The 26,507-nt window shown below is 35.3% G+C and overlaps 1 protein-coding gene across 1 annotated transcript; it reads right to left on the bottom strand.

Moving 5' to 3' along the window:
* Positions 1-2,039: 2,039 nt before the first annotated feature.
* Positions 2,040-13,296, bottom strand: LOC145589622 (nucleobase-ascorbate transporter 12-like). The gene is made up of 10 exons (XM_081646280.1): positions 12,436-13,296; positions 12,084-12,181; positions 11,801-11,971; positions 10,303-10,403; positions 5,990-6,125; positions 5,820-5,870; positions 5,188-5,475; positions 4,390-4,624; positions 3,785-4,071; positions 2,040-2,720 (listed from the first exon to the last, which is right to left on the bottom strand). The coding sequence occupies exons 1-10, from the start codon at positions 12,992-12,994 to the stop codon at positions 2,499-2,501; spliced, it is 2,148 nt and encodes a 715-aa protein (XP_081502406.1). The 5' UTR covers positions 12,995-13,296; the 3' UTR covers positions 2,040-2,498.
* Positions 13,297-26,507: the final 13,211 nt, after the last annotated feature.

The following is a 26,507-nucleotide window of genomic DNA, read 5'->3' on the forward strand; positions in this document are numbered from 1 at the left end:
TTCCCATGGATGATGGAAATGTATAATTTCTCTCATGAGTAAGAACAAGATGCAAATAACCGAGGAACAAGATGATTTACATAAACTCACATTATTCATCTTATCAACAATAATTCTCAAAATATACCCACAAATCAAATTTTTAAGAATAAAATCAATCGAAATTTGGGGAAAAAAAAAATAAAATAGTGGATTGAAAGTTAATAGAGAAATATAGCATCCTTGTCCATGGAAAATACATCAAAAACAATGAAATCGAAAAAAAATTAATCTACAACCTATTGAGCAGCAACCACCAAAAATTGCTGCAACAGTGACGACAATGAAAGAGAATTAGAGGAATAATTGCAACAATAGCATAAATAGGATATCAGAGGTCAAGAAGTGGAAAATGAAGAGATAGAATTAGCCAATTATGTTTCGTAAGAAATGGGGATTTGAAGTTGAAGGTGATACACTTATAGGAGTTGAGAATTGAATGAGTAAATTTTGGAGCCATGATTTTTCTTCAAACAATGGTGAAATAAACAGGGGAGGGGGAATTGAAGATAGGGTATTTTCTTTACAACTTGCACGCTTACTCATACCACTTTAGCCACCTCATTATGATTTATGTTAGCTAAACTCTTGTTTAACTCAACTTGGGTTAACAAATATAAATCATTACCGGAAACCAAATGTTAAGTCCTTAAAGGTGAAAAAAAAAGTGAGAGGTCCTTAAAGGTGAAAAATTGTAAAAGTGAGGTGCTTGTATTATACTTAACTCGTATTTAAGATTTAACATTTTTAATCCTAAAACATTACTCGTAATTAATAAGTGATCATATGTGTGATGCACATAAATATTATACAGAATTTGGTGAGAACTATGGCCTTAAATGAGAACAAACAACCAATATGTATCTTTTGATGATCATAATTGTACAATCAAGGTGCTTCCCGTGTTAGTAAGACATTTTCCTACTGTTTTCCAAACCCTCTTTTTAAATTTTGAATTTTATATTTTATATTTTATCCAACCTTGGTTTGCTAGGCAATTGCTGAGAAAATATAAGCTTTTCATTTTGATAAACTAAATCTGTTTACCAAGTGTCAAAATTATAAATAAATCAACAAATATGTCCAGTACATTTTCATAATTTTATATCACATGTAGGCCTTTTTTTTTTCGATGTGATAAACTGAGGCTTCATCAGAATTGCTCAGGCTATTGGTAATCTTAGCCGCTTGATTAGTTTTAACCATTTGGTAGACTGATTTCGCCAAACAAGTCCCATCCTCATTAGTTAACTTGGCAAAGCTCACAACTCTATCTCTGATCTAGTTTTACAATTGATCCTCAAATATAGATTTCCTGTTTGATTAAGCTAAGAAAACTAGGGTACTATCATTTCTTTATGATTTTTTCCATAAAACTATCACCTTTAAAATAAAATGGTTGAAACAATTGCTTGGTGACTTGGGTGTGAAGCATGAGAAGAGAATGAGATTTTTTTTTTTTTTTTTGGTGTTTCACCCGGTTCACCCTTTGGGCCAATCCGGATTCGGGGATCAGTTGTGGGTAGTTAGGTTCCAGTAAAATGGTTGAAACAATTGCTTGGTGACTTAGGTGTGAAGAATGAGAAGAGAATGGGAGTTCAATGTAGCAGTCGATCTGCACTATGCATAGATCGAAATCCATTTTTTGTTTTATTTGTATGAGAGAACTAAACACATTGAGGTGAACTGTAATTTTGTTAGAGAGAGGTCACAAACGGCCATGTTGCATCTACTAGTAGCTGGCATATTTACCAAAGCTTTAGGTAAGGAGGCACAACTCGAGTTTTTGTTAAACAGGTTGGAAGTTCTAAATCTTCACGCTCCAACTTGAGAGTATAGAGTATAAGGTAATAGATTGCATTATTACATGAGTTAGCTGAAGTCATAGAAAATCCTTAAATAGCTTAACCCGAAAACAACTCAAAAATTAGTTATCATCAAACTTGAACTTTTATCTAAACCAGAAGCCAACCCTTGACCTGAAGCATTGGCAAAAACGATAATAATACTCGGGATCTGATACATATTTACTTATATTTGAAAAATGAACAGAAAACAGAGTACAACACCATAATAGCAGATGCAAAACCCAGGTTACAACAAAGGAATGACCTAGAAAACTAATGGGAACACCCAACAACGAAGTGTGCATCATTTGAATAATTGCTCATAAGAAAGTAAAAAAACTACATACATACAAAATCCTTGTACTTATAATTTAGTATTACATGGTAAGCAGATAGCCTCCTACGATGTACATAACTCACCTTTTTCATGACTCTAAGCCAGAAAAGTCAGTTTTCCAGGAATGCGGCTTCATGGTATAGACCAAAATGGGGCATGAATTTGAATCTCGAGCAGCTAGCTATCCCTTTTCTGTCTTTTGACCAGTTATCTCCAATCGATTCTATTCAATGGCTTTTGACAAGTAAATTTGGAAATGATCCAAGTACAACTTCTTAAAGTCCAACCCATTTAACCCACTTGAAAAGCCGACCAACTCTAAATGGCAAACCATAGTCTTTGGTGACTGCAGGTTCCCTCCTGGCAGCCTCAGCTTCTGACCAGACGTATACACCACGTTCTTGTCGACTGCCGGGTACGGTATTGTCCAAGATTACAGCCACAAGAAATGCAATCACCATGTGGAATGATAGCAATGTATTCAGAACATAGTTAAGCTGCACAAAGATGCCACGTCAAAAATTGACCGTAAGTCTATAATGCCAAGTCTAATGAATTCCAAGCGCATAGTAAGATTATCAGTAAAATTAGTAAAACAATAATCACCTCTGTAGGGACACATAATATGAAACCACTCACAAGAGCCGTTTTTTGCTAATAATTTATTCTGCAAGAGGAAATAGTAATCTAGTTTGTGTATGTTTTACGAAGTATTATTTAGGGTTAGGTAAGATGAATGAACTTCAACGACCTGACCCTTCACTAATCTTCCAATCCAGCCTTAGCGAGCTAGGATCATGGAAGTGGGGGGAGGAGGAAAACCGGAAAAGGAATAGGGAAGCAGGGCATCCCCAAAACAAAGGGCCCTTACGAGTTACCAGTGTTTCATCACTAGACCAGACAATTTTGTATCTAGATAGAGTAATATTGCCATTCCCAATAAGAAAGCTTCAAGATAATGTTTTTGCATTAGCAAATATTTGTTTTCCTTACATTTTAAAACTTTCCCCCAGTTAACATCTACAGAAGTTGTGAGCAAAGGAAAGATACAAACTAACAATCGACAGCACAGATGCCCCATCTAAGATATATAAATACACTTCAAAATGCTAAAATACAAAGAAAACTACATTCCCCTAATTATAAAATCATGACCTTAAGCTGCACAAATCTATACAAAAAGTAGAATTCAAACAACCACCACTCGATGCTGATGCTACACATTCAGAACAGTAGAAAATGACTACCCTTGTGTAATTACCATTCTAACTAACCAACATTAAATCAAACGCCATTTTGCAGTCAAATACTAACTAACCACTAAATTCAAATCAAAGAAATTGATGAGCAGTTATTATTTGGATGCAAATGAGACTTAGGAGTGGTTTTAATTAACTTTCACATTAAGTGATTTGTGATTAAAAACTCAGTTAAATAAAAGAGATTTTTGTTTGATGATCCTTATCAAACCTATTACCAACAAGCCATACATTGGAATGCACAGAATTCACAGGCAAGCAAGGAGCATACAGCAAAACTTGGATGCAAAGGAGATGCTTACCCCTCCAAATTTGGTATTGACGGGTCCATGAGAAGCAACAGTGTAAGGAAGAAAATAACTATGTACGGACACATTAGACTTTGGAGAGATGCCATATTGCTGAAAGTAAGCTGGTATGGAGAGTGAAAAAAACAGGGAGAGTCCAACAATGATAATGTTTCTGGAACTTCCGGCCTCACTGTACCGCAGATTTGATAAACCTAGTGCAGTAAGCATCCCCCACATGAAGCATAGGAGAGCAGCAACCATGACTTGAGGTATTGATGCTATAAACCCTCCAACTTTACCTGCGTGCATGGCAACAGAAGTTCAATATGGTAGGTAATGCACGATTGCTAGTGATCCAGACTTAGTAGGTTAATTAAGGGTTAAGAAATGTGACAGCATGATGAAATGCATGAGAAACAATAATTTTTCAAGTCACATCATTTTCAATTATGCTTGTCAATGAACATTATGTTATGCTTCAGAGTGATCTCATGATGAGTATAATGCAAGTACAACATCTATGCAATGTCTTTAAACAAGGTTCTTTAGACTCTTTCATACTAAATAATCATGCACAGTTTTCCAAACAGCTTGTAGCTAAGAACAGAAGAACTCACCTATAAGAGATAAGACGATCAAAATACATGCACCTAACTCAACTGCTCTCCGGCTTCCCATTTTCGTCACGGCAATAGTGTGCACATTTTCAGTGAGTGTTGTGGATCCAGTCCCTGTACCCCAAAGACCAGCTAAAACACTGCAAAAGCCTTCCAGACCAATCCCTCGACTAAGAACACCTCGTGTTGGAGGTCTGGAGGCCACCAACAAGGATGACGCATGGTACGAACCAACCTATGAAATTAAAAGAAAAGTGAATAAAAATTAGAAATACCAAACTTAATGTCCTTGCTTAGTTATGCGATGTTAAATTTCAAGGATAAGAGCAAATCCAGAACCTTTACAGAAAATCTGGGTACATGTAAAATGCTTTAGCTTATTAAAAAACATAGAATTGCATAGAGCCATAGAGAGCTAATTATCAGTAATTGTATGATAAATATGTTAGGAGTCTTCACAAGGAGTGACAATTACAATTACTTATCTAATACATGTTAGCCAAGAAGAAAATGATGAATTTCAACCTGAGTACAAGATTGTACAGAACCTACTGCTATGACGTCAAAATCAACACTGGCGGACAATGTGTGTTAGCTGACAGAATGACAATGTATATACAACTGAAGCTGATGTTTGATTGCAGAAGGGAGAACACGAACAAAAAAAGAATGAGAGGCTCCATAAACAGAAAGTTTGTGATACTAGGGAGTATGAACACCAAGCTACAGAACATTGAAGTTATAATAGCATTTTAAGAATCTTAAACCATAAATCAAGTTAATCAACAGAGAACTTACAGAATCCACTGACGCAATTATGGAGACAAAGCACATAACAAGGGCCATTTTCCAGCTGAATACAGGAGTACCCCATTGCAAAGGATAGGGAAATCTAAACCACGGCGCCATTCTTAGTGCATGAGAAGTATCTACTCGGCATTGTTTCATTCTCATAACATGCTTTTTACAGTGCTCAGATATAATATTTGATGTAGGTACATTTGGATCACAGCCTTTGTAGCTGTATGCCCCTGCTGCAGTTAGAAGAAATGCGGCAGCCCATGTGATTGCCAGAGCCAAGGGTACCTGGCAACAACTTGATATGAGATCAAACTTGCAGTAACACGGAAATGCAAACTACACACCAAGTACAATACCCCCCCCCCCCCCACACACACACACACACAATTAACTGTTTTTAGCTTTTGGCATGACAAACCAATTTCATTTGTTACATGGCATTGTCTTGTAATTTTCTAAAACTACCAACCTAACAGTTAGCACTTAGTAGAATGATCTTAACCATCCTTTACAGATATACAAGTCTACGACCAATATTTAAAGGAAGAACCAAACAGTGCAGTAAAAAAATTTATGGTACAAACAGAAAAGATACTATAGTGATAGTATAGCAAAGAAGCAAGACATACCGCATATATAAGAAATACACGATGACCAAGAATAGATATTTTTCTTAGGTACTGCAAGGAAAAATGGTGAACAATATCAGTGTTACAGTAAGCCATAATGTAAAAGAAACAGCTTTAACAAAACTAAGCATAAAATATCACAAGCTGAGCAGCTAGTGAGCAATTCTTACAAGAGAGAAGATAATCACAAGCAATATCTGCACAGCACCAATCTCTAGGCAGGTACCAACTTGTGGGAAACCATAACTATAAAAAGAAAGTCCTACAGCAGCAATAGTTGGAGCAACAACCACTGGATTGATAACCCTAGGAGTGGAAATGAAAATAGACAAGATTGTCAATAGGATATGACGTTGCAACAAACAATATAGAAAAATGGCAAAGCAAAAATAAGTCAAACCAGATAGTGAATAGTGAGAGAATAAATCTGCAGTGGATATTAACGTGATACTATCCTATGTAGCCTACAGCCCTACATCCAACGAGACTATCAACTCATCAAGATAACTCTGTTTAGACACACAAAGAACCATAAATAGTTCACAGAATCATACAAGAAGAAATTTACAAATCTTGACAACAGAGGCTACGTTCAATTTTTTCAAGCAGCCTCCTAATTGGCTTTGACAAACCCCCGAAGATGACAAAAGTTAGTCCTCATATGAAAAAACCAATGCACATACGTACGTAAGCACAAGAGTATAGCATAAGCAGCATAGTATGGAAGTCACTTGCTACAGATCAAGTAAATGGAAAGACATCCAGACATATAGCACACATTAAAGGGAGGTGACTCAGAGTAGCACACTTTGTGATTATATGCTTCCTTTCAGTATCTGGTATATTAGAGGGGTCACAGACGAATATATTGTCCTGGACCAATGAATAAGCTAATGAAAGAGGATCAAGTTTGGAGATGGAGCGATGATAAAACTTAGGTGGATGTAGGACTAAAAAAAAAGAATTTGGAGGTGGTCAGAGATAGTAGAGATTGACCCACAGAATTAGATGCATAAGAGGCTTAGACAGTAAGATAGTTATACACTGCAGCACAAAAAGGGGTGTTGCAAGAAAATCAGAAGAGAGGATCAAGGAGAAGCGGTAGAGTAATTATAACCGCGTTTAATAGGTTATATAGAGGGAAAAAAAAGGGACGTCATTTACTGGACCTAGGTATAATATAGAGGGAAAAAAAAGGGACGTCATTTACTGGACCTAGGTATAATAAGGGCAGAAAAAGAAAACTATGCTCATTGTTCTATGAAAGACATGCTTCATCAACGCTCCAACATTTATTGGTTAGGAAAGAAACTAGGTGGAATTTGTTAAAGATGCTCTAACATGAATTATCCTTTCAGAAGAAATTGAAGAACTCAACAGCATTAGGGAGGTCTAATCATAAAAGACTCGAGAACTTATAGCAATTCCATTCCCATCATGGCAAAATCGTCTAACCCCAGGCTCAGGTAAAGTAACTTCCCAAAAATTCTTCATAGGGAGCAGACAACCATCCGTTCATGTTACAATTAAGAAATCTCTCAAATCTTACAAATAATGGCAAACCCAAAGGCTAAGACCCTAAATTGATGCAGAAATATAACGAATCAAAAATAAAATCAAACTAGCTGAAAATAACTAAATGTGTTTCTTTAAATTATTTAAACTTAGATGAAAAATATACAACCTTCATCTCAAAAATGGCACCAATGTTTTCTGAAATCAAAATTTGACTATTAATTTCTGTACATTGAATCATACTACAGTATTAAAATCTTATTATAAATGTTAAGAATCTTCTAATTTGCAAGACATTAGAACAAAAAAAGGTTATAAAAATGTAAATAAGCTACAATCTGGAGAATATTTACACATCTTGTAAAATTAGTTTAGGACTTCATTTATGTATTCTCCTTCTTTTTGCTTGTATTTAGCTTATGTAACGATTTCTAGGACTTTTCTAAAAGTATTCTAGGCTCTAAATAGAATTATTGTGTTAATATCAGCCCAACGTTCAACGTTCACTGAGGGAATATCGTAAATGCAAATTAAAGCTCCTCAAGGAGCAAGTGATTAATGAAATTCAAGGCTCCTACCAATTACACTTAATCTTGTGTGTTGTTTTATACTCTTCATGCTAGTGCTTCACAAATATCAAAGCAGCACCACCCCCAACCCTCCGAACAAATACAACTTGTAATCGGATCCGCTTGTGCCCACCTCAACTCCCTCAGCCATCACAAGCCTCAATCGACCTTTGTCGCTACTCTTGTTGCTAATAGACAAGAGTGTCCCTCATACGCCTATCTTACTTGTGTTGCTCAGTGCCACAAGCCATTCAAACCCTTGGCTTGCACCTTCGTCGCCCATAGACGAGAGCACACCGCACAGATCCGATATCAAAATACTTTGACCAGCCACAAAGCACATCAAAACACCCGCAACAGCGCAACTACTGCTATGATATTAGCATTTATGTTTTATGCCACCCACTTCCCCTAAGCCAGTTAGACAAGATCCCCCCACTAAGTAGCAATAGTTGTTTAGAGGAAAGGATTAAATAAGAGTAGACCTACCTTAATGTAGGCTATTAGCTCATCAAAGAGTGCCAATACCAAATTCTAAATATTTGCAAGTAGTCTTCTTCACAAACCAACAAATTGTTAAGGACATCAGCATTACTCCAAAATCCCTAATGCCTCTAATGCTCTAAATGACTCCAGCCTTGAGTGAAGTAAAAGAGGGTATAATATAAACAGCCTTACCCTTGCAATAAAAGTGGGATTGTTTCCTTGTCCCTTATCGCATACACAATAACCAGCTATTTCACCATAACATGGAGCAAAAACAGTATATTGAGCCATTTTACTAAAAATATGAAGTAGCAATTTCATCCTTAAAAAACAAAATGGGAAGAGGAAGAAACAAAAAAGAAAACCCTGAATTCATTGTTGCAAGGTGGCTTCTTAATCCCAACAGCTATATAATGCAACAATCCTCCTGCTTTCAAATAGGCCTCTTGTAAATAAGCTACAATCTGGAGTATATTCACACATCTTTTAGGATTAGTACAAGTACTATTGTTGAGGGTTAGCGTAGGCTATCCTAAAAATACATTGTATCCAATATTAAAATTGTGGCGGTGGTCATTGTACACCCAAAATTATTGCTAGTGAAGTTGTTTTCTTCCTTGGAGAACAGGATCGTAGTTAGTCTCCTTGTTGAGGAGGGGCTTTCCACGTAAAAATCTTATGTGTTGTTTCATCATTCTGTATTTTACTATTCTTCCACATATTGTGTTTATATGTTGCTCCATCCCCAACACAATTTACGCATGATGATTGGACACAGGTCAAAAATCTAAGAAACTTCTGCTCTTGTAAGCTTGGTTCAGCAAATGGGGCAACATATGCAAAGCCAAAATTACAAATACACCACCGGTCCATTAAATGATTAAATGAAAGGGATGATCTAAAGAGACTCGATATTGGATAGGAAAATAGTATTATAATTGAAGAGTTGCACCCTAACCTTGTACTAAATCTCAGCAAGCCAAGTGGACACTAAAGAAACCATCATGAGCAACTAGCTTAACAAAGTATAGTGGGGTGCTGGGTTCTCAAAATTACATTCCGAAATCTCCACACCTATTGCCCCCCCCCCCCCCCCCCCCCCCAAACACACACCCACCCCAGAGTTGCACCTTGCACCCCTACCTCTAAGTCTCAGCAAGCCAAGTGGACACCAAATAAACCATCATGAGCAACTAGCTTAACAAAGTATAGTGGGGTCTCAACATTACATTTCCCAATCTCCACGCCTAAGCCACCCTCCCCACAACCTGACCCTTATACCCCCCCCCCCCCCCCAAAAAAAAAAAGATATATAGCATGCACTCAAAATAAATGTCACAATGGCCAGAAAAAGTATTAGATGAAGAGGGCTACGCAAGACAACTGCACCTTTTATGTTCACGAGAAGCACAAGTCCAATGCAATTTATGTACTACTTTGTTTCGGAATAATTCACATGCTCAGTTGAGCACAAAGTTTAAGAAAATGTTGAGTGGGGACCATAAAGTGAGGTGTTAAGTAAGTGGAATCATTTTATATTGAAGAAGAGGGGACATGTGAGAGTGGGAAAAGTACGCGAGCCATGGTAGGTGAGATTAAAACATTTTGATAATGGTGGATCATGTCTAAATAAGGAATAATAAATACCCAAAAGAGGGAAGTGTGTCCATTATTTAGAAACAAAGAGATTATACAGTTGAGCCTAATATTCCAATACCTGATTCTAATTGTCTAAATAACTAGACCAAGAACTTATTGGTAAGACATCCTAAACTCTTAACATTGAAGTGGCACAAGGAAACAAAATCTATTATATCTTTCAAACAATCATTATCCACTAGTGCTCCACAAAACTATTCCACACATCAAAGGATTCAACCTGCAAAAAATATGCATATTCACAGATATCATACCTGACTAACAATGACATCAATCCACTGTAGCCTAAGAATGTCTGAAATGCTGAGGCTATTATGATGGCCCCTTGAATCTCCTTCATTATATGCTTGAAGTTCTGCAGTGGTTACAGATATATGACCAAACTTGAAAGACACTTAAGATATAATGGACATAAGCTAAGGTTGCTTGTCTAGTATCACTGTATCAGTCTATATATGAAGTTATTCATAGAAGACTATCAGTAACATATACCCCATAAAAATAAATTTACAAGCAAAGCAAAGCAAACCTCAAATAAACCATATAACAAATAACCTCCTGCTTATAAACTAGAGTCTAGGCTAGTAATGAAGAATAGGAATAAGACAGACAGAGATGTAAAGTAGTTAAAAGGGGTGATACACATCCAGCAGAGAAGTTAGGTATTCAACTATCTTTAGGAAACAAGTTGGACAATTCGGGGCCATGCAAGAGCCCAACTCAAAGATGTGTGGAGATGCAGGTTTAAAGCTTTAAGCAATGTCAATGGATGCATCATAATATTCTAAGACCAAGATGGTAAGGAACCTGCCTAAGGGCTCAAGATGTCTCAATGAAATATCATAAAAAAAAACTTAAAAGTATCAAAAAAAAACAATAGTTTGCAGGGACAGACCGCATGCATCTAGATCCTCCCTCAGTTCAAAGCCACATAGAGAATCAAGATTAAACAGTTCTAGAAACTAATGCATAAATTTGAATTGTGCAAGTAGAGAACTGTCTAGGAGTGTCTTTTGTTGCATGTATGCTACTACTATATTTGGATCACTTTGCTGAATATGCACTGAAGTAGATACCAATGTACTACAAGATTTTAATTAAGTTTTTTTCCAGAAGATCCCACATCGAGACCTTTAAATTTTGCAAGGAAAGAATGTCTAGGAGTGTCTTTGGTTACATTATGCTACTACTATTGTTAGATCACTTTGCTTAATACAGTCTACAGTAGACAAAAACGTACTATGGGGTATAAAATTATTAATACTTTTTCCCCAGAGGATCCCCCCCCCCCCCCTCTTCTTCTCTCTCAAGAGCTTTCCCCACCAAAAAACTTGTTTGTTTCCAGGGTACAAACCCTCGAAGGATTCAGGCTACTGCAGGCAGGACTTAGGGGCTAGCACATATTTTATGGAGATCACAAAGACGAATTTTTTTTTTTAAAACCTTTCATGGTTTTCTCTCCAATTGTTGGAACTTAACAGTTAGATAGATATACAAACTGTTGACAAGATTTTGATGGCCCAAATAATTCTGGGGTAGGAATAAGGTTGCATGAACAGCTAAACCAGTATTATAATTACTCGTACCAGGACGCATCTAGATCATTCTCAAACCACTTACGAAGTAATGTTTAAAATCTCCAAAGATAGTCGGACCAACTCCATAAAGCAATAGTGGGAAAAATAAAAGTAGCACAAGAAAAAGATGATTCACATAGAAAACATTTAGAATATGCCAAGGTAACAAACATACATTTCCATGCAGCTTTTGGAACTCCGTGGAATTAATTATAGCCAGTGTTGGAGCCAGATAAACAAATGAAGGCCCTTGAATTAAAGGCAACCTAGTTCCAAAGAACGAATGCAATAGCGTTGTGACCCCTGTCATGAAGAGAACCGTAGACACTACGTTGGCTGTATCCTCCTACATTCACTAAATCACATTAGAACAACACAGTAAACATCAAAACTTATGTTTAAATTTGTGCTTACACAACATAAGCAACCGGTTATTAGAGCTTCAGTGTTATGCTTACATAAGATCCACCCATTGCCGGTACTATCACGAGAGGTATCAGAATTACTGAGCCCAAAATCGAAATATAATGTTGGAGACCATAAAAACCAATGGGTACTGCAAAATTCAACCAACCAAAAAGTAACTTCCTATCAACACATAAACAAAGATCAAAACTTTTCAATACATATCCACTAACAAATTCAAACTCATCGTGATTACTGCATAAAGATCACAACTTTCCATAAACCAATTATATTGCCACATTGTATAATTTAATTCAAACATGCCACATTGCTTACATAATATTTCAATTAAACAAAACATAAACAAATTTCAAAGAAAAACATCATTGATATAATAAAACTCACCAAGACCAGGAGCATCCCTAAGTTCATACTTCATATGAGATTGCCTCCCAACAAACCCATCATCCTCCACAATGTGAGCCACCGCCTCTACACCCTCCTCACTCCTCCCCTGCCCCCTTCGGGAACCGCCTTCGACCGCCTGCCCCGGTCCCGACCCATTCCCGTTCCCATTCGCCACCGTTGTCGGTCCCTTTGCCGCACCCCCACCACTCCCACCGTCAGAATCCCTCCTCCTCTTCACGGCCACCTCCTTCTCCCCACCTGCCGCCGGAGCAGCTGCCGGAACAACCGCCGGAGTAGCAGCTGCAGGAACAGCCGGCGGCCCATTTGCCGTCGGTAAAGGCCTGGCCCGGCCCAACTCAAGATCAACAGCAGAATCTGAGGCCCGTGATTTGGGGGCAGACCCAATTGGGCCAGAATCACTAGTATTAGTCTCACCGGAAAACTTGGGTCGAAACCCAGTTTTCTTAGCCCATGAAGTCGGCGGCATTGGCTTAGATTCCAGCACCGGCGGCCATGGGCCGGGTTTGGGCTTCTTATTCGGGTCAGAACTCGCCATTTTTTATATTTCCGGGTCAAATCGAAAGCTATGAATCCATTACAAAAAACCCAAGTAATAAAATCAAAAATAAAATAAAAAAAATGGATAGATCTGAATTTTCTCTGAGATCCAAGAAATGCAAGAAGAGCAGTAGCAGCAGAAGTGACAAAAAATGGAAAGAAACGCGGTTTTTAAATTTTCTCTTTCCTCTTTTCTCACTCTTCTAGTAGAAGAAGTACTGTAAGCAAGTACTACACTAGTAGTATCATTCAAATTGTTTTTATTTTTCTTTAATTTCGAAATTATAGAGTAAATAATTTTGATTTTTTATTGATACAATGAAGGTGATGATGTCATAAGGAAGAAGAAGGTATGGATATGATGCATGCAGTGGTCTGCAATTAATCCATACTGTTTATTGTTTTTTTCTTGCTTTCTAAGATTTTTAGGGGGAATTATTGGATTAAAGTTCAAATTAATTGAATAAAATTTTTTATTTAACAAAAAGTTATAACAAATATTCTTAAAAAATAAAAATAAAATGTTTGGATACGTACTTCTTCTCTTTAAGAGCCTATTATAATATTACGTACACGTATATCCGGGGTTATTTGCTTATTTAATCAACAAACTAATTTGAGGCCTGAGCGATGCCCCATGTTATGTTCGAGTACAAAATGAAAAAAATTACCTTCAGTTTAAATAATATTTTAGAATCAATATCTTAAGTTTAAATAATAAAATAAAAATGATAAAATTAGTTGGGGATAGAAAGAGAGCTGCAATAGTATTTATTTTACAATTATGTAGGGAATTACATATAATGCTTAATGAAAAGTGACATTAATTACGGAATAATGGTAATGAAATGTTGGGAATTTCAAGGGATGTAATACTAAATGTGTTGTCATGTCATCATCTATGTGACGTTATGTCATAAATGTTATGATGACAAATTATGACACATGTCATCAACATGTTAATTCCTTGGGTTTTAATAATATTATAGATACCTTAAGCTTAAATAATAAAATAAAAATGATAAAATTAATTGGGGATAGAAAGAGAGCTGCAATAGTATTTGTTTTACAATTATGTAGGGAATTACATATAATACTTAATGAAAAGTGACATTAATTGTGGAATAATGGTAATGAAAAGTTGGAAATTTCAAGGGATGTAATACTAACATGTTGTCATGTAATCATCTATGTGGCGCTATGTCATAAATGCTATGATGACAAAGTATGACACATGTTATCAACATGTTAATTCCTTGGGTTTTAGTAATATTATAGATGAGCAAATAAAAGATTTTTAGTCATTTGTTGATTGAATTAGCAAATGACCTAGGTGTATATAATAAATTCTAGTTCTATTTTAAATGCAATACTTTGACTTTTACATTTTTTATGTATAACACTTGTTAATTTGTACTCCCTCCGTTTCATAATGTTAGTTTCATGTGCTATTTTGGGTGTTTTAAAAAGATATACTCATATTGAATATATTTTATTTATAACTTGGTTTTTTTTGGAATTAATAAGTTATGAATTGATGACATGACTCTAACTAAGGAAATCTATACCTTAAATTATGCAATTATGACTTGTGCTTTCCTAATAAAAAATTAAAAAAGTTAAATAAGAAAAACTAATTATGAATTATGTTGTACTTTAATGTTAGATTTCAAATATATTTCTTTTCTTATTTTATGTGATTGATTTCATATGGGACTAACATTATGAAACGGAGGGAGTAGTTGTTATGAGAAATGTTGCATTTAAAAGGAGGCGGCACAGCTTGGAAAAGTCAATATCATAGGGTTATAATATAAATTATTTTATACACCCGGGGTCATTTGCTCATTTAATCAACAAATGAATAAATAATATTTTTACTCATTTGTTGGTTGAATGGGCAAATGACCCCGGATGTACATAATAGGCTCTCGGATGATAATGAGAAATATTGCATTTAAAAAAAAAACATAGAAAGTATAATCTTAAAAAAAAAATAATAAAAAAAGGTCATAACTTTTGCTTCATAAATGGAACATCAATTTTATTTTCTACGTATATCATTTTTTCCTTACTTCTAGATTAATGGAGATATATTGAGGGGTCGTTTGGTACACCCGGGGTAAAGGGAATGGAATGAACAAAGGGAATGGAAGAGGATGGAATGATTTTTTTTTTAATACCTTATATTCTCCATGTTGTTTGTTTTAAAAACAAGAAAAAATTAGAAAAAATAATCCCAACTTTCATCAATTTTTGTAGAATAATCCCAACTTTGGATTATACTGGAATAATCCGAACTTTAGGGGGTCTTCTTTTTCTTCAATCCCAATTACCGGTTACCTGTTGAAATGGTTAATTTCTTTTTCTTTTCTTTTTACTAAATACCATGTGTCAAGAGCTAATTAGCCAAAAAAAAAATCAGAATCCCAGCCCCATTACCCACCGAAACCCCAGACACCACAATCCCACAACCCTCCTTCCGCCGTCCACAACCCACAACCCTCCTCCTGCCGTCCAGCCGCCCCTACTCCCGGGAAACCCCAGCCATCCTTCCCCCTTGAACCACCACCCTCAAATTTCCCCTCAAACCTCATAATCTCCTTTATCGTCAACCCACCACCACCACTCGAAACCCTCAAAAAACCACCACCACTCGGCACTAGGGTTTCGAGGTGGAGGAGGAGTTTTTGGGGTTTTTCGGGAGTGGGAAAGGGATTTTTTGTGGTGGAGTGGTGGTTGCGCGAGGGGCTTGAGGGTGTTTCGGGGATGGGGAAAAAAGGCGTGGGAATTCTACAGTCGACGTGGGAATAACGGCGGTCGGTAGCGGACTGGGCAGTGGTGGTGGAGGGGAGGGTGGGACGGTGGGGGAGGGGAGATTGGTTGGTTTTCTGATTTTTTTTTTTTGGTTTTTTTTTGGACCAATCAGGGCTTGACACGTGTCAAGTGACCTCATATAGTAGGTCATTGACTTTTGTTGACCGGTTAAGGATTGAAGAAAAAGAAGACCCCCCAAAGTTCGGATTATTCCAGTATAATCCAAAGTTGGGATTATTATTTCTAATTTTTCCTAAAAACAAAGGGAAACGATCCCATCAGTCCCAACACCACACAACCACCTAATTCATTCACTTTCCACCTTTTCCAGCCACCATCCGTCCACCAAACCACCCGTCGCACCTCCTCCGCCCCTCTCCGGCCCTTGCGCAACTCTCCCCTCCCCCGAGAATCAGCCCCAAAAAACCCTAGAAACATCCCTCCCCTGAAAAACATACCTCGCTCCCCGTAAAACCCGTCGTTCGACCCTCCCCCACCCTCGAAACCCTAGGCGCTAGGGTTTTGAGGGTGGGGGAGGGCCGACTAGCTGTTTTACAGTGAGGGAGAAGTTTTTTTTGGTTTTTACGGGGATGGGATAGGGTTTCGGGAGTGCCGATGGCCGGCGAGGGGAAGCGAGGTGCGACGAGGGGTGGGGGAGAGGAGGCGAATGATGACGTGGCTAGCGATGGTGCGGGTTTCAGATGATTTGGGTAGGTAGAAGGGTGGTGGTATGGTGGTGTAGTGGTGGCTAAGAATGGGAATGGAAATACCTCGGGGGTGGGGAATCAACTTAGAAGGATTTGGGGGAATGAAGAGGGTAAATAGAATGGGAAAAAAGGGTTAACAAACAACAACAAAGGGAATCAAGGCAATTGGTTCCCATTCCCTTTGACGAATACCCCCAACCAAACGGCCCCCGAGTATAAATTATTTGTAGAAAAGAAAATTTTGGCTCAAGCATTGTAAAGCTTTAAATTTATTGAGGCTTTTTAGAGATTTAACCAAGAAAAGGGTAATTTGAGTTTTTGGTCTCATAAAACACTATGAAAATGCAATGCTAAAAAACTAGAGCTATTTTAGATTAATAATTAGCTTATTGAACATTTAGTTTCTAAATTATTACTTTGTATTACATACAATAAAACAGCTACAGTAATAATTAATACTCCATACGAAGTAGTTATTTACCAAATACTTTTACACATCTAGCTAATCAAACCAATTAATACAATAAGCTAGTCAGAATAGTACTAGTTAATATAAACAACTATATCAACGTTACCAGATAATTATTAAACAAGGCCTATAACACCAAAATATTACGAAGTATTTTCCTCTGTTTTTTAATATTTGCATTTTTTTTTTACTTATTCACTATTTACATTCTCTGTTTGATTTAAATTTTTAATTTTATAAAATGAATAAATATTACTTTGTAATGTGTAATATATCATTAGATAATTACAACGTTTATTTTCATAATTTATTTATTTTTTAATAATTTTATTAATATACAATTAAAAATATTAATGGTCAAAGTTATCTCTGGACAAATGTGTTGATCAAAGTGATATAAATTAAATATTACAGAGTTAAAAAAGGGAAGGAGTATTATGAATTTAGGGTAAATTTATACCTCAAAACCACTCATACTTTAGACTCTCCTACATTAGTTTTTTTTACTAATTTTTACCTTCATTGTTCGAGTGAGAGAGAAAAAGAGGGAAGTTAGAATAAAGGGAGTGGGTATAGTAATATAAAAAAATGTGACTTGTACTATTGTACATGGAGGTAAACATTGGGAAGAGGCAAGTCAACGTCAAAAAGTGAAGTTTGGATGTCTTTAAAAAAAAAAGGAATACAATCAGGTTTTGACTTGCTAAAAAATGTAAAAGTCTTTATTTGACAAATAAGTTGCTTTAAAAGGTTTTTTCTAAAAATATTTCCTTTTTTTTCCTTTAATTTTTAATCTTTAATTTAGCTTTATGTGATATAGAAGACCAATTTTGACACAAGTAGAGGGTCATTCAAATCACTACTACATTTTTAACCTATTGCAACCCCCAAATCCGTTGCATCAGGCGTTAAAATCCGTGGCATTAGGCCTAATGCAACGGCCATGTACCGTGACATCTGCTGGCGTTGCAGTAGGTCTAATGCAACGGTATATGACACCTAATGCCACGGTATCGATGATCCATTGCGATAGCTCAATAGCTGATACAACGGCATAAATTATCCGTGGCAATAAAAAACTAACTAATAATTATGATGAAATTGCACCTAATGCAACGGATAAAGCTAATACAACAATATATGGAGTACGTATCTACTGCAACGGTATAATTTTTTTTATTTTATTTAATGAAATGGTTATATATATATATATATATATATATATATATATATATATATATATATATATATATATATATATATATATATATATATATATATATATATAGCTCTACAAATCTAAAAATACTAAAAACAAAAACAACATATCATTAAATTTATATATAATAATTATAATGTTAAATATGTACATTACAAAATACTACTTGCTTGTTTTCGGTATGACACCCTACTAATAAATAAAAGTTATAATTAATTTAATCGTCCAAAATACAAATTTCAACATATATATAAGCCGAAATTTCCATATCTTCACAAACTTGAACTTAATAGAATAAGAGTCGCCAACATATATGCACCATTTGTTAGATGACTAGTCACTATTCTTCATCTCCATTTAGCTCGCCATGCACCTACACATAAAATAGAATAAAATAATGGAACTGAATCCAGGAAACTCATTAAGCATAACAAATGTAGTAGACAATAACTATAGCTTTTGACAGATTATATAAGACCTTATTCTATACTTTCATTACAACAATAATATATAATCGGTAAAGGTCCCAATGCTAGTACATGCACTTAAATTAACTGAATATGTAGTCCAAAGACAGCATCATCCAAGTTCAACAACAGTGAGCCAAATCAACAACGGAACAAACAAAGCAATCAACAAACAGAAATTGGAACCTTTCCAGCATTTTATCAATAAATAGCTAGCCGAAGACATAATTCAGTACAAATTCCAAATCTATATCAACAATTTACCTAAAATAATTTTTAAAAAAAATTAATAATTAAACAAAAAAAGAAAGAAATCAAATGAAGAGAAGAAGTAAACCTATAAAAAGAAAGAAATCACATCAAAGTATGTTTCTAGCTTGGTTCATTTGGTGTAGGCGCAACAAGCTGGTTTTTGAGAATGAACGTCAGCCCGAGGTCAGCATTTTGCAGAGGCATAGCAAGTAAGTGGTGGATTTCAGGTTATACACTCAGAAAATTTATGGCAATTTTCAGCCCAAGCAAGCTCCTAGCAGAACGGTTTGGTCTCCTCCTCCCTCTGAGGTGATAAAAATTAATGTGGATGCTGCTACAAAGGACGAAGGGTGGGTTGGGATGGGAGCTGTTGCTCGTAACAACGCAGGGGAGGTGGTTATTGCATCAGTGAGACGGGTTAAGGCTCGTTGGGATCCTTTAAGTGTAAGGCAGCTCTGTTTGGTCTGAAGAAAGCGAAGGAATATGGCCTGCAGAACATCATTATGGAGTCGGACTCGCAACTGATGGTGCTAAAGCTCCAAAAGAACTCTTTCAATCTCACTTTTGTGGACAGTGTTTTAGAAGATATAGTTGCTACTAGTTATTTATTTTCCTCAGTTTTTTGGTCTCATGTCAAGAGAGATGGGAATTTTTTAGCCCATCGTCTCGCTAGGTTAGTGCCGTTGGTATCGAACAATGTTGGGTCAACCACGCTCCAAGTGAGGTTACCCCATATGTTTTTGCTGACTCGCTTACTATGATATAATAATGCACTAACCGTTCTTAAAAAAAAAGGTATATTATAAATATGGTCAAGGTCGTACTCCGTATATGTTCAAGAACACAAGGAGTTAGCAAGGTATGAGTAGTAACTAATCAATGAAGCACAAATTGATTGACAACTCAACTAACTACCCATGGCCCATCTAATTCTGATCCAGGCAGCAATACTTAAAATAATGAAGTACAGTTTATGATAAGCAAAAATAGGCCGTAATTTGAAGAAAAAAAATTACATGAATAACAATGACCAATTGCTCCAAGAATTACAACATACAGCAATAGCTAGCAGATACAGAGTGTGCTTTTTTCATTCTAGATCATTTTAAAAGCACTATCAGTAATACAATACTAATAACTCAATAAGAAAATCACTAGATTATACTAAATTATAAACCAAAGAAACTCAATAATAGAAACAACTTGTTTAGACTACAATTCTAACAAAACACATATCTGACTACTCTTTTACATTTGCAACCCACTGGCCACAGCTCACTCAATCAACACCACCACTTTCCAGGTATGTACTTAGTGTAGGGATTTATAGGTACTACGCAACGGAAATAACATGAATCATATTCATACAGTACCTAATCCAAGGATCTAATGCATAACACATAAAGAACAAATAATTGTACCTTTGAAGCGTGATTCCACGTGCGATCGAGCAAGAACAATGGGAGATAAAGAACCCCAAGTGTGATTCCTCTACTTGGTCCACGGGCACAAGTTAAACCTCCACTAATGCTAGTTAATCGTGACTGAACGCTTCAATCAACCTTCAACGGAGAGGAGAGGAGACAAACGAGCCACGAACCACCACCACCACCACGAGCAACCACCTTGCTAGGGTAGTCCGTACAGTTGTACGGATGAGGGGAAGGAGAGAGGCGTGTGAGAGAGAGTTCTAGAGTGTTTGGTTGCTTGTTTCATAATTCACTGTATGAGTGAGTTATGACTTGATGCAACCCTAGGCATGGCCTCTATTTATATATCACATATATAATTAGAGTCCATGTGAAGCCCAAACACTTAGCCCACTTCTAACTACACTAGCTCTATTCCTTACATGGCTTGTTATATCCTCATGAGGCCCATTAATGGGCCTCTTACTTGTTTAACCCAATACCCTTGTTGTGTGACCTCATAAGATCCATTCTATAAGGCTTTGGGCTATTTAACTAACCCAAAGATCAATTATCATATCTAGCACCAGATATTGACGACCCTATAGAATGAACTTATTATCTCCATAATAGTGATCCTTGATATAACTAGTAATTTCACTTATCGAAGACATAACTCCTTCAATCTCCTACTTGTCTGAGACAAGTGCGCAATATTCAAATTCCTTAAGTCAATGTGTGTCGATTTGATAATATGATTGCATCTAATGTCGTGATCATATTAATCTACAAATCTTTCTTAAAATCTGAGTTAGAATTACAAAACAAATGGTTACAATGTAATCCATTTGAGCACGGCCATGCATTTTCTGAATTCTCCCTCTTCAAGGGGCCAAGACACATTCCTAATTAAATAGGTAGACTCAATCCAATCTTATGGCAACCAAAGCTCCCACTCAACTCATGAAGTAACCGGGAAACATCCTTTATAATCTCCAGTTACGGCCAGACGTTTGAATGTACCACAGTTAAAACAATCATTGAATGAGATCAATGTTCCACTCATGTCAAAGGAATCCACTAATATATCCGGAAGCTCTATACTTGAACTTCAAAGTAGGTCTATAGTTCGATCATGCATCATTCATGCATATCCATGTGATTGACCGAGCATCACTACGCTCCTATAGCCCATGAAACTGCGCTATCCAATCAATCTTAACATGCTAGTCCATTATTGGAAATCATTTATGTCCAGTTTAATGATTCCGAACTAGGAACTTAAATAATATATGAATTTAGTTCACCTGTGGGGTTTCATTCAAAAGGTCATCAACCTAGTGAGCCCATCAATTCATAATTATTTTGGACATTTTATTTAATCTTGAAACCACGATTAAATAAGATTGAAACTTTGTTTCAATTGATAAACATAATTCTGCAAGCTAATGTATTTACTTTTGTAATATGCTTTCTCAAAACATACACAACTAAAATTACATAACTTGCTTCAATCCAAAAACCTTAGTATGACTCTCATACCTTGGTCATGGAAGGGGTTCAGTAAGTAGAGTTCATGAGACATTCTCATAAACATGAACTTTGCAATTTCTAAATCTTATAATCATTTTTATCTCCATACACTAAGAATTTTCCTTCGCCCTTTCGCAAGGAACTTAGGAATTTCTAATTTGTATTCCAACGTTACATTGGATTTCGATTGAAATCTATCATCACTTGTTCTTTAAAACACGTGAATCAAATAGACGAGTATAGTCCATGGCATGCATGATGCATCCTTTGCGAATTGCATAAAGATCATCACTCAAAGTCTTAATTTCATCAACCTTTCTCAAGGTATTGAATCATTGAGCAACGTGCCATGTCACATGGGAGTTAAACTCTTTTCAATATAATGTTGAACCTTATAAGAATCTTATCAATATAAGCTTCTTAACCAAAATTCAAACATCCTTCGAGACCTATCTATTAGATCTTGAATCCCAAATGTACTCATCTTCTTCTTCAAGATTTTCATACAAAATGCATTACCCATCACTTGACTCTTCAAGCAATGAATAATTGCTCTTTATATTAGACCAAGAAGACTTCATAGCTCCCACTAAACATCTTGTACATACAAGACCTTTTCTTCATTTTACAAGAACATCAAACGATTTGATTAACTCATAAAATTAAGAACATTAACTCCCTGATGCTAACTTCAATCCAATATGGATCTTTTATGCATCCCTAGGATTATTAAATCTTCAACTTTTGATTGTATCATATACAAATCTTATTTCATGAACAATTTCAAGAAAGCGTTTTGAAATCCATCTACCAAATTTCATAAGGTAGAAATCACTAAAGTATCTTTAATAGATCTTTACAACACGACTAATGTAAAGGTTTCATCGTAGTCATAGTCATACTAAGAATTTGTTGAATCCCTTAACAAGTCTTTACTTTAGTTAGAAAACATTTTTCTTTCTTGTCTGCTTTGCTTACAATGGATTTCACCCAATTTAGGCAAATTTATTCAAGTGTCATACATTTGCTTACAGACTTAGAATCTATTTCAGATTTTCTGGTCTTAAACCACTTGGAGTTATAACTTGTCAAATCATCTTTATTACTTGCATAATCGTCATGTTCCAAAATAAATATTTTAGAACTCTTAGTCAATATGAAATCATATTTCTTTGGCTAAGTTTTACATATGCTAGTCATCATTGTGGGTTTTTATGCAACAATTGAAACTCATACAACAACTTTGTTTAGCTTTCAATGAGAAACGACAATAGAGGATTTGTACTTGGAATGTACTACCTTCGACACATGGTTATTAATCTCATTACACTTAATGAGACCACGCGTTGTCATTTGTAACATGAGGTGAATCATGCTCATATTGTTGCTTTTATTCGATAACTTCTCAAATTTCTTCAAGATTTTTGAAATCACTTTTCTTGAACTCTTTCAAGGCTCTCGAACTTTTCGAGATTCTTATACTCCCACTTGCCTTTTGAGGAGGCATATTTAGCATAGGGTGAACCAATCATGGTTTGAACCACGTTTGTTTGTTGCTTTTCTCAAACTCTTTTGAGATTTACACTACTCCCACTTGACCTTTTGGAACAATTTCCATAAGGGCACCTACTTGAGCAACAAACATTTTGTGCTAAGTATGGTTTGTGTAGTAGTACCCCTTGCTGTATATAGGAATCGAGTGTGCATTAAACGTTTTAACACAACTTTTATTCCTTACTTTGTAGAAAGACTATATAAGAACTTTTCTTATCCATATCACATATGAAGCCTTTGCTACATTCTGATTTGACCTATGTAATTTTTGTTTAGTTTTGTAGCTTATCTTAAAATATATCCCTTGAACAATGGTTGGAAGATAGGTAATTTACATCCATTATCAAAATATATCTCATATAGATTGATAGCTCCCTTCATAAACATTTCACAAGGTTTGCTTTCGGAGTTTGTTGTAAAACGATTTTATAACTCTTGGATGTTTATCAAGGTTTTGGCTTAAATTCACACTATTACGATCATATCGCAATACTTTGAATTTGTAGCCAAGTATATGTCTTGACTTAAAATTTCACAATTTCAATCATATTGTAATGTAATCATTATCTTGTCAAGTTGATACTGAACTTCATACTGAAAATTTTGAACTTTTCAAAATATTCATTCTTATGCTTCAACTAAGCACAAGTAGTGATCGTATCACAAATGAAGTTTCATTGTCTGTCTCTAGCCTTTGAACCTTTGGTTTTCTTACATCGATATGTATTCGACCTTGAGTTCACATCATCATTTCTCTAAATGGTGACTTTGTCAAAATTTCAAATTTGGATGATAATTACATATATCAATGGATTCATAATTCAATGATATTGAAAGTCCATCCCTTTGGATCTTCCGCATGCAATTTTCATTTTCATTCGAATTAATTGACATTTTAGAGACAATTTATATATATATATAGAAATGGTTTAATTATTTCTATCATATAGAATTTTAAACCTATTTAGCAATTCAAAACACATTATGACTCAATGAAGCATAGAATAACATTTATTCGACGTTTTTGAATCTTCGATGTTTAGTCATTACTAACATCGAATGGTGTTTTGATAATGGCAAGAATGAATAACATTTATTTAATTCTAGCCAATTATTAGTGGTGAAATACTGGTTCTACTTGTAAAGTTGCAACTTTTGCTTCCAAACTTGTAGATTCTACTTGTGAAGTAGCAACATTTGCTTCTAAACTTGTAGATTTATTTCTCCTTTAGCCATAACTTCTTCCTTTAGTTCAATCACATTGTGCAATGAGTGAACTAAACAAGACATCATATGTCTAAGAAGTAGCAATATGCTAAATCAATTTCTATAATATAATTCTTAAATTGGAACATTTCCATTCTTTTACCTTCCAACTATATGAGGTAGTATCTAATCAATTGGAATTGGTCCATTTAATTTGAAACATTTGTTGTTCATAACAACTTTTAGCATGTAAGTAGTTTTAGGTTTGAGAAGTAGCAACTTGTTTGCAATTCTTGGCCTATAACTTCTTAATGCAATCCTCATATATTCCTAAACCTTTCCCGTTTGAGCCACCTAGAACATTTCTCTTAGGTTTAAAATGATACCTTGCTCAACTACTTTAAGCACTTTTCATGATTCTGCTAAGTCTATTCTATCATTATTTATATTTGAGTTTAATCAAGTATTAAACTCTATATAAGGTAGATGAAGAATACTGTCATTTGATCAACTTTTGATCATAGAGATTTCCAATCACTTTCTTATATTCAATCATATTGAAGATAAGAGATTTTATTGGACCTCTATACTTGTCTTTTAGAGGTTTTGTACCTCTTCATCTCATAATATTCCTTGAAACATTTTTCAAAATGAAGATATGTTGGTATTTTACTCAAACATTTTGAATAAAACTAACCTTAGACATATGACATGGGTTTCTAAAACTTGCCTTTTAGAACAATCTTAGCAAAATTGGAATATAGGTTTATGGATTATCTTTTAAACTTTTTGAGAACGTTTCTCAACTTTATTTTCAATCGAGGATATTATATATAATAATAAAATTAGAACAACATGTTACTTATAAGTAAACGCAAAATTCAATTATGTTTAATAAATTTAAAGTACCAAAAGCGAATTAAATTGGTAACTTTAAAGCATTTCATTCAATTTTAAATTGATCCCTATTGAATTAAATGATTCCAAGATCCTTTATTCGTGCAATAATTGACCGGACTTTGGCCCTGTCATCAACCATTACATTTTCAAGGTAAGTAAACTCTTTACTGATTACAATTCTTGTAACTCTTGGTTGAATAATTAACCATCACATGTTTAATTATTACCCTTAGCTTCAAGGTTCTAAACTTTATCTTTAGGTAACCTTGTTGAGTATAACCAATTAAAAGTGTAGAATTTTTCCTACCCCCACTCCCCAATGAAAAATATGACGCCCAGCTTTGGCATGACCCATCATAAATGTCAAAGGTTTCATCGGGTTTTTAATTGGAAAAGCTGCCTCAGTATTACTGGGACCTAGATTTATTATGTTGTGATTAAATAGTGAACTCTAGCGCATCATCACAAAACATCAATAAAATCTAACATGCATAAAATACCGAATGCATAAATAAGACATAGCATGACCCCTAATCCTAAGAAAACTAATAAAGTAAATGCTCCCACTTGAATCATCATGGATCGCATCCACATTGCTCCTTTGGGCCTTCACTTCATGGGCTTCTTGGATTAACTGCAACCTGTAATTCTATTCTATTCTATCTACTACTTAAATAAAATAAAATAAAATTACAAAATACTTTATCGGTTCGTAGACCGTACTAAGATTACAAAAATACATCACGATGCGCAGATCGTATTTAGCAATCTACTGGGCCATACTAGTCATTATATAGCAATAAACAACATCATATATTATTATATTGCCACATAATAAATCACTCATCATGCTTTCCTAAACTACAACATCGAATGTTCACAATTAAGGAAACATGGCATCTAAATATCTCATATTTTAATTAATGTAATTAGATAATATCATATATTATTCATGATCATCAATAAAATATCATATAT

Source organism: Chenopodium album, chromosome 17, assembly GCF_948465745.1.
Source record: "Chenopodium album chromosome 17, dcCheAlbu1.1, whole genome shotgun sequence".
Lineage (NCBI taxonomy): Eukaryota > Viridiplantae > Streptophyta > Magnoliopsida > Caryophyllales > Amaranthaceae > Chenopodium > Chenopodium album.